Genomic DNA, 9,483 nt, shown 5'->3' with positions numbered 1-9,483 from the left:
CATCGCGAATCGATCGTTCGTGTGCGGGAACTGCACCGCCCACCAGAGTGATGATGTAATTTCGGTGCACACCGGCTCTAGCCGCTCCAGCTCGACCTCGGCGTTTTCCGTGTGTCTGAGTCAGCTCGTAGAACGACAACAGCTCGAGCGTGCTCGAGTAGAAGTAGAGCTGCAACAACGCCATCTAAATGAGCAACGAAAGTTGATCGACAGAGTACTCAACGGATCCGGTACTGAAGACCTTCCTAGCGGTGGTTTACTTGCTGGTGCGGCTACTGAAGCAGCGTCTCCGGCATCCAGTAAGCGTATCATGACACCGCCCCCACCTGGTGCTCCTTTAGCCGCTGCCGCTCGTCGATCGATGCCACTGTTGGACACTCCGAAATGTACTGCACCGATGGCACCCGTTTCGGTGTCCATTCCTCTTTCGAAATTGGACCCGAGCTCTGTGCGTACTCTGCGGGCTAGGAAAGATCCGAAAACGGCCCTGTTAGAACTCAGGAACCGGGTTGAGCAATGCGAAACTCGCGCCAACCCAACACCTGAACAACTGGCAGATCTACAAGCTCAGTTGGAAATGTGTCGGAAGGCTTTGGAGGGATTCAAGACCGGAACAGCTGCCGGTGGTCAACTGGATACGAGTACGCTACCAAAGCTAGCGGCAAACACTTCGCGCACAGGAAAGCAAACCGGTGCTATCCCAAAGGTCAGCCGACCGTCAATGGTACCCGAAACCGATTCGATTCAGCCCGACCACCATTCTCAAATTGGAGCGGTAGGAGGAGCCGACCCTTCGAGTCTCGGTCGGCCCCTGCAAAAGCCGGTAAGCCATGTTGGCTGGCTGTCGGTAAGTGAAACCATCGAATCCTCTGGACTCCGTCCGAAACATTTGGAACCACCAGGTAAGCGTCAAGCCTTGAATCACTCATTTTCAAATACAGACCAATATGCCTCAAATTATTGCCCCACGACCGATAATCATATTACCCGAGAGCAGCAGCGAATGGACGCGCGCCCGGTAGAGCATAGTATCCCTCCTACGAATTCCCGTGAGCAGCTGCGAGAATCCTTCGCGCACTCGGGAACTCCGTACGAAACCTATTTCGGAAGGATCCCAACCGATGCACAAGCGCGTAATCCCCCCGCGCGTGCGGTTGAATCGTCTCTGTCCCCTCGTCACTCAGAAAGTATGCTACAAGCCCAAGCAATCCCCCGGCCAGATCCAGCTCGTCCCACGCAGCAGCAGCTGTCAGCAAGGCAGTCCCTGGCCAAGGAACTTCCCCGATTCAGCGGCGATCCAGCTGAATGGCCAATTTTCATATCAAACTTTCGTTATACGACGGAGGCTTGCGGATTTTCAGACGGCGAGAACATGCTTCGTCTTCAGCGGTGCTTAGCTGGACCTGCACTTGAAACGGTGCGCAGCCGGTTGGTGCTTCCATCGGCGGTGCCGCAGGTAATCGAGACGCTGCGGTTAAGATTTGGTCGTCCGGAGTTGCTGATTAACGCTTTGCTCCGTAAGGTGCGTGAAATCCCAGCTCCAAGATCCGACAGACTGGAAGGGCTCATCGACTTCGGGATGGCGGTTCAGACACTGTGTGATCACATAGAAGCTGCGAATGAACGCGCTCACCTATCGAATCCGGCACTATTACAGGAACTCGTCGCTAAGCTACCGGCGGATCAACGGATGATGTGGGCAGGATACAAGCGCGGGTTCCCACTCGTTGATTTAAAGACATTCGGTGATTACATGGCATCGGTAGTGCGCGATGCTACCAGCGTATCGACCTTCGAACCGGAGGTCAGAAGGATTAACGCTCGTGATCGTCCGAAACAGAAAGGGTTTGTCAACTCCCATGCGTCGGAGACATCGCGAGACCTGAAGGAGACGACGAAGCTGATCAATTGTGCACACTGCAACAAAAGCGGACATCGGCTGCGCGACTGTAGCGCGTTCATACAGCTAAACGTCGACGATCGCTGGCGAAGAATTCGTGAGTTGAACATTTGCCAGAGTTGCCTCTTCAGTCATGGGCGGAGAGCTTGCCGAGCCCGGAAGATGTGCGGTATTGACGGTTGTCAGTACAGCCATCACAAACAGCTTCACTCGTCCGGAGAATATCCAAAGCCGTCTGCCCCGCGGATACAGATAGCTGAAAATCATACTCACCGTCTGCTGGCATCTTCAACATTGTTTCGGATCATTCCAGTTACACTGCATGGAGCGAATAGTTCGATTGATACCTATGCCTTCCTCGACGAGGGCTCTGACCTAACGTTGGTAGAAGATGATTTGGCTGTCTCATTGGGTGTAAAAGGAACAAATTACAATCGAGATCGCTGGGATCGACCAAGACAGACGACATAAGCTGCTGAATGCAAGGACGGTCAGCAGCCTCGGACTTCCTAGTCAAAGCTTCAACATGGAAGAAGCGGTTAAAATGCACAAGCACCTGAAGGGCATCCCGATCACCAGCTACCAGAATGCAGTCCCCAAGATCCTCATCGGTGTGGACAATTTGCGGCTGGCACTGCCCCTAAAAGTACGGGAAGGTGATGGTTTAGCTCCAGTGGCGGTAAAAACGAGACTGGGTTGGTGCGTTTATGGTCCTCGAGGGAGCAGTGGTCAAGAATCCCACAGCTTCCACATCTGCGAATGCTCCTGTGACACAGGACTCCATGAAGCGGTGAAAGACTTCTTTGCCGTTGAAGGAACTGGGACACGAGCGGCAGAGATCCCGCGGACGGAAGAAGAAGAACGTGCGTTAATTATCATGGAAGCCACAACGAGGAGAGTAGGAGAACGTTTTGAAACAGGACTGATCTGGAAGGAAGACCACGTAGAATTTCCAAATAGCTATTCTATGGCACTGAGCCGGCTCGAATGCTTGGAACGCCGGATGGACCGTTACCCTGAGCTCAAGGAAAATCTCCACCGGCAAATAAGCGAGTATGAAACAAAGGGCTACGCGCACAAGGCCACACCCTCAGAACTGAATGCTGCGGATCCGAGAAGATTGTGGTATCTCCCAATCGGAGCTGTGACGAATCCTAAGAAACCGGGCAAAGTTCGTGTCGTATGGGACGCGGCGGCCAAAGTTGACGGTGTTTCACTGAACAGCGTTCTTCTCAAAGGCCCGGATCAGCTCTCCTCACTGCCAGCAATTCTGTTTCGGTTCCGGCTGTACGCGGTAGCAGTCACTTCAGACATCCAGGAAATGTTTCACCAAATCCGAATCCGTGAAGAGGATAAGAGCTCACAGCGCTTCCTGTGGCGTGTTAATCCAGCGGAGAAGCCTGTCATCTATTTGATGGACGTGGCCACATTCGGCAGCACCTGTTCACCAGCATCGGCCCAATTCGTGAAAAATCGAAACGCGGAACAACACCGCGAACTGTACCCCGAAGCGGCGAAAGCAATCGTAGACGACCATTACGTCGATGACTATTTGGCAAGCTTCAGTTCAGCAGAGGAGGCAGCAAAGGTTGCATGTGATGTACGGCAAGTGCACGGCAACGGAGGGTTCAAATTGCACAACTGGAGATCGAACAGCAGCATAGTCCTGGAACGTTTGGGTGGGGTTCAAGCCGAAGCAGACAAGCAGCTAGACCTATTCGACGGCGGGAAGACGGAGCGCGTTCTTGGAATGCTTTGGAGTCCATCAACTGATGAGCTGAGCTTTTCAACCCAAATGAGCGAAGAGGTTCAAGACCTGATCCAAACAGACACGCACCCAACGAAAAGGCAAGTTTTACGATGCGTCATGACCTTGTTTGACCCTTTGGGGTTATTATCTCCTTTCATCATACACGGCAAGGTTCTCATTCAAGACCTATGGAGAGAAGGAACTGCGTGGGACGAACGAGTCAGCAATGGTGTCTACACAAAGTGGCGGCGGTGGATTCAAATGATTGAGCATATCTCCAAGGTACGAATTCCACGGTGTTACTTTTCTCAAGCGAATGAGCGGACCTACCACAATTCCGAGCTCCATGTATTTGTGGACGCTAGTGAAGTCGCATATTGCTGTGCGATCTACCTACGCGCGGTCAACGATAGTGGTCATCCGCAAAGCTGCCTGATTGCCGCAAAATCGAAAGTCGCTCCATTGAAGCCGTGGTCGATTCCGCGACTGGAACTGCAAGGTTGTGTGCTGGGAGTGCGTTGGTCGAAGTTCGTCCGAGAAAAACACGATATTCCTATCTCCAAAGCAGTGTTTTGGACGGACTCCCGAACTGCCCTAGCCTGGATAAAGGCTGATCCAAGAAACTATCGTCAGTTTGTTTCTTTTAGAGTTGGCGAGATTCTGGAACACACGACGGCAAGCGAGTGGCGATGGGTGCCATCGAAGATGAACCCCGCAGATGAAGCGACCAAATGGGGCAGCGGACCGTACTTCGATCCCAACAGCAAGTGGTTTCAAGGACCTGATTTTTTGCATCTGTCGGAAGCTGATTGGCCTCGACCCACAGAGCCGGTGTGGGCTACTTGCGAAGAAATACGTGCCTCGGTTCTACATCACTGTTCCTTTGAGCCGGCTATAGATTTCGATCGTTATTCTTCATGGGTTCGGCTACAGCGAACAATTGCATTCGCTCTTCGATTTCTGCACAACGCGGCCAAGAAGCAACCGAGATACAGTGGGCCGCTAGAACAAGCAGAACTTCAAGCAGCAGAAAGAACTATTTTCAAGCTGGTACAACACGAGTCTTTCCCAGATGAGGTTGCTGCATTATCGAACAAAGCCCCGAACGAGTCCGGTCAAGAGATAATCGGAAAACACAGTACCATATACCGCTTGATGCCCATGCTGGACAACAACGGCTTGCTTCGTGAGCGTGGCCGAATCGGTGCGGTTGATACCATTAGCTATCACGTGCGGCATCCCATTATCCTCCCGAGTAAGCATCAAGTAACGGAGCTCCTGGTGCAGCGCTACCATCGACGTTACAATCACGGAAATGCAGAAACCGTGGTCAATGAGATCCGTCAACTGTACAGCATCCCGAGACTTCGTTCGATGGTAAAAAGTATAGATAGTAGAGTAAACATAGATCCGCGTGAGATAAATCCATTGTATCCAAACGAACTGTCAAAATCTGTATCCAAACGAGCATGACGTCACGATTTGGACAACATCAATGGAGCGCATGACGTCATATTCAATCTTCGCACTCTTGAAAATTACTACTTACACGCTTGAAACATTTTAGTCAGCGGTGTCCGCGGATCTATGTTTACTCTACTATCTATAGTAAAAAGGGTGAGTCGCGAGTGCGTTTCCTGTAAGATCCGCCGAGCAAGACCGGCGATCCCACCAATGGCTCCGCTACCCCCAGCGCGGCTGGCACACCACGAACGAGCTTTTACGTACACTGGGGTAGACTACTTCGGACCACTGCTGGTGAAGCTGGGAAGGTCCAACGTCAAACGGTGGGTTGCGTTATTCACTTGTTTAACGGTGCGAGCTGTCCACCTCGAAATTGCCTACACGTTGTCCACTGAGTCCTGTATATCCTGTGTACGCCGCTTCGTAGCTCGTCGAGGGCCGCCCGCTGAATTTATCAGCGACAATGGAACAAACTTTCAAGGTGCTGAACGAGTGTTGCGGTATCAAATAGGCCAGGGACTGTCCGCAACGTTTACTGGAATCGATACAAAGTGGAGCTTCATCCCACCTGGAGCGCCCCACATGGGAGGCGCCTGGGAGCGCCTAGTGCAATCTGTAAAATTGGCAATGAATGAAGCGTATACTGAAGGAAAGCTCGACGACGAGGGGCTGCAGACGCTGGTCGTGGAGGCAGAGAGGGTTGTGAACTCAAGGCCATTGACGTATTTACCGCTTGAATCCGAAGAAGCAGAGGCACTCACACCGAACCACTTTCTACTGCTGAGCTCAAACGGAGTGAAGTTGGCAAGCGAAGACACCGCAGGAACACCATGCAGCGAACTACATCGTCGTGAAATCCTGGGGAAGTCATATGAGTTGATCCAACGTCAGCTGGAGGCCTTCTGGAAACGCTGGTTAACCGAATACCTGCCGGTAATCCGTCGACAAGCGAAATGGTTCGACGAAGTTCCGGCCTTGCAACCAGGGGACCTAGTAATGGTTGTAGAGCCAACAAAGCGTTATGGATGGGAAAGAGGACGAGTGGTTCGTACGATAACTAATCCGGATGGCCGGAACCGACGTGCTATCGTAAAGATTGGTGAGAAGCATCTGATAAGGCCGGTGTCACGGTTGGCACTGCTTGACCTGAATCAGTTTCGTGAGACTCCGGAAGATTCCGGACCACACCGAGGGGAGACTGTCAACGCAGAAGTGGCCAAGCTGGCAACCCTGCCACCTATCACTCCTGACGCGTTGCGTTTTAAAGTCGAGGCGTCGCGGCAAGACGTGTGACCGCTGTCAACCAGAGTTGACAACTTGTCAAAAGGTGTTTCCGGTCACTTGGATATAGTTCGGCAAATATCGGTCACGAGAAAGGTTAAAGTTTGTGAGTTAACTAATAATAATTTAGACGACAAAAGTGAAATTTCAATTAAACTAGTGAATTCGAAGTTGTTATAAATCGTGGACAATTAAAAGGTTTGTGAATAAACCTAGTTGGATATAATTCTTTATTGAGTTATTGAGGTTAGTTAAAAGATTGCTAGTGACGAATGAATTAAGTAATACATGAATTATTCTTAATGCAGCGAATTGTCCAGGTCGTATTCCGTTTTCCAAATCCGTGTCAGCATCCAGTCTAGTGATCTACCTGAAAATAGAAAAAAAGTAAGAAATATTAATAAGTGATTATATGATACTTACCAGCTTTAAACTATTTAGGCCACTCACCGCGTGGTGCTCAGAACCTAGAATAGGGTGAGCAATCTGTAAATACCCACCGAATTGTAAGTGACATGATACAGTTGGATTTAAACATTGTACTTACCTTAAATTTCAATATTACAGTTGAAGCACATTCGTTTAATATAAACATCGCTCTCAAAACCGGTTTCGTATTAATTACTCACCCTACCACCCACAACAATATCGGTGCAAAATGCTCACATCACATTAGATCTCATAAAAATGTTGATCACGAAAAAGCTGCTTTATTTAATAATTTTCAATTTGAGAGTGTCGATGTTTAGGTAAAGTTCCTACAGAGAGTGATAATTCTTTGTGAAAAGTCACACAATACCTCTTTTTGCAAATTTTGTTCGCCAAAGTGCGTTTTTCCTTATTTTCTCCCGCTGCTGTATTGAGTGAATGTTGGTATTAGTGTGCTCTGGTTGCGCATGATAAGCGGCAACAAAATCAGATCACCGTAGCATCCCCGTGGTTTTTACAGTGAAAAGTGTAGCACGAAACGGTGTAGCACCAGCGGCGTCATGGTCGCAATTTTTTCCGCAGTCAAGTTCGCAGATTGTGAACAATCCTCGGTACTCACTTTACGTAATTTATGTTTAGTCCCTTACTGACAGAGCTGTCAGATCAGTGTAACACGCTAAGTAAAATTTACACAAAAGGCAATTTACACGGAAAAAAATACACGGTTATGAATATTTATTGGGTACCGGACTGGTCACCGAAAATTTGATCGTTTTCTTTGGTACATCGAGGTCTTGAAATTAGTCTATGGTAGCACCCAGCGGCGTCATGGTCGCAATTTTTTCCGCAGTCAAGTTCGCAGATTGTGAACAATCCTCGGTACTCACTTTACGTAATTTATGTTGAGTCCCTTACTGTCAAAGCTGTCAGATCAGTGTAACACGCTAAATAAAATTTTCACAAAAGGCCATTTACACGGAAAAAAATACACGGTTATGAATATTTATTGGGTACCGGACTGGTCACCGAAAATTTGATCGTTTTCTTTGGTACATCGAGGTTTTGAAATTAGTCTATGGTAGCACCACCGCCACAAAAACGAAAACGACATAAGATCAGCTCGGTATTTTCCCCATCTTTTTATTTACTGTGTTCTCAACAGCAGATTTAAGGTGACTCCCTGTGTCACTCCTATTTCAGCACTTCTTTTTCGATTCTTATTTCTAACAATCATCGAGCGCAACAGTAGTGGTGTTGCCTTTTTACATTTGTTCTATAAACAAACAAACAAAAATATCACCTCTTTGTCTCGCTTTCACCAATGTAAACATTTCAAGATTATCAATAATTTAAAAGCAATTCAAGCAGTAGACTACTCTGTTTTGCTAAATAACAATGAAACATGTCTCAATATTACGAAAAACGCCGAATTTTATGTGTAATAAGCTAAAAATGATCGAATACTCTTAGTATGCGCTTCCGCTGTTGATGTTTGCAAGCAGCAGCAGTGTTGGCGGACAGTGCGGAGGAGATTGCATAAATAAAAATTATTTGCTTTTATTACTATCATATGTGATTCAAAGTACAACAATAATCATTCGAAGAATAGTTTTCGATTTTACGACGTATAATCGATAAATTTGAGTTGACCATTTCAATGATTTTGATTGATTTTATTGATGAATTGGCCCGCAAGATCGACATCACTGCGTTCAATGATCCATGATTGTGTGCCGGACAGCACCGTCGCGTCGCGCTGATGCTGTCGTCGATGTACTGTGGTGGGTGGTAAACATTACCATCGAACTCTTGGTGCGGTTGAGGCAAATTTGAATAATTTTCAAGTTTGAGTGAAAATATTTCTTTGTGGTATAGATAGTTCGAAAGAGAATTTTAATTGGAATAGTGTGTTCTATATTTCTTTTCAAAATATCTTGCGTGAAGTGGAGAATTTTAGAGAAAAGGTAAGCGTGGATTTTCTTACGTAAATGTATTAGTGCAATACTGTGTAAAGTTGAATTTGGATGATGATTCTGAAGAAGCCATTTTGTGATGACACAAGAAAAGGCCTTAACTCGGTACGGTCGGTTATCACTTTTACTGAATACTCTGTAAATAAGTTAACGAGCTCTGTATATGAACTGCCAAAAATTACAGATGAACGGTAAAATCGTTACTGATGAACGTTAAATATTGATTGCCGAGTGTACCGAGTTAAATCAGCTGTTGAGAACTCAGTAAAAAGATTTAAAAAATACAGAACTCAGCGAAAAAAATACTGAGCTGGAAAATCAGAATCTTAGTGTGTAGACGTAGTTTGTTCGAGTTTGACGTGCCTGCACCCTCCCTGGTTGAATCACCCCCCGTCGCATTTTGTACTGGGCAGAGCTGTCAAGCAGTCATCCAGCTGTCAAAAGGTGATTAAAAAAATCTTTTGAAACGAGGTTTGAAATTCTCGCGCTCAGTATCATACGGGCGTATCTACAATGATCGATTTCTCTTCATCGATTCTCTCTTTGATTATTGCGCAGTTCCCCAACTGGACCCCTTTCGCAGTTAGTATAAGTGCGGGATCGTGAATAAAACTGCGATTTTGCATCGAATCGTTTCGGTGTCTTCTGCGCACTTATTCAGCACTTTGTAATGCATAAGTGCGCAG

General features: G+C 47.5%; 2 protein-coding genes across 2 annotated transcripts; both read left to right on the top strand.

The window, feature by feature from the left end:
- The first annotated feature begins 2,426 nt into the window (after nt 1-2,426).
- On the top strand, nt 2,427-7,338 carry LOC134289626 (uncharacterized). The gene is made up of 2 exons (XM_062855761.1): nt 2,427-6,641; nt 6,704-7,338. The coding sequence occupies exon 1, from the start codon at nt 2,427-2,429 to the stop codon at nt 5,121-5,123; it is 2,697 nt and encodes an 898-aa protein (XP_062711745.1). The 3' UTR covers nt 5,124-6,641; nt 6,704-7,338.
- Nucleotides 5,325-6,407, top strand: LOC134290949 (uncharacterized). Its single transcript, XM_062858181.1, has one exon. It carries the CDS (start codon nt 5,325-5,327, stop codon nt 6,405-6,407), a length of 1,083 nt encoding a protein of 360 aa, XP_062714165.1.
- Nucleotides 7,339-9,483: the final 2,145 nt, after the last annotated feature.

Source organism: Aedes albopictus, chromosome 3 (assembly GCF_035046485.1).
Source record: "Aedes albopictus strain Foshan chromosome 3, AalbF5, whole genome shotgun sequence".
In the NCBI taxonomy this organism is placed as follows: Eukaryota; Metazoa; Arthropoda; class Insecta; order Diptera; family Culicidae; genus Aedes; species Aedes albopictus.
The sequence above is the reverse complement of the archived record's forward strand: the minus strand, read 5'-3'. Positions and strand labels throughout refer to the sequence as shown.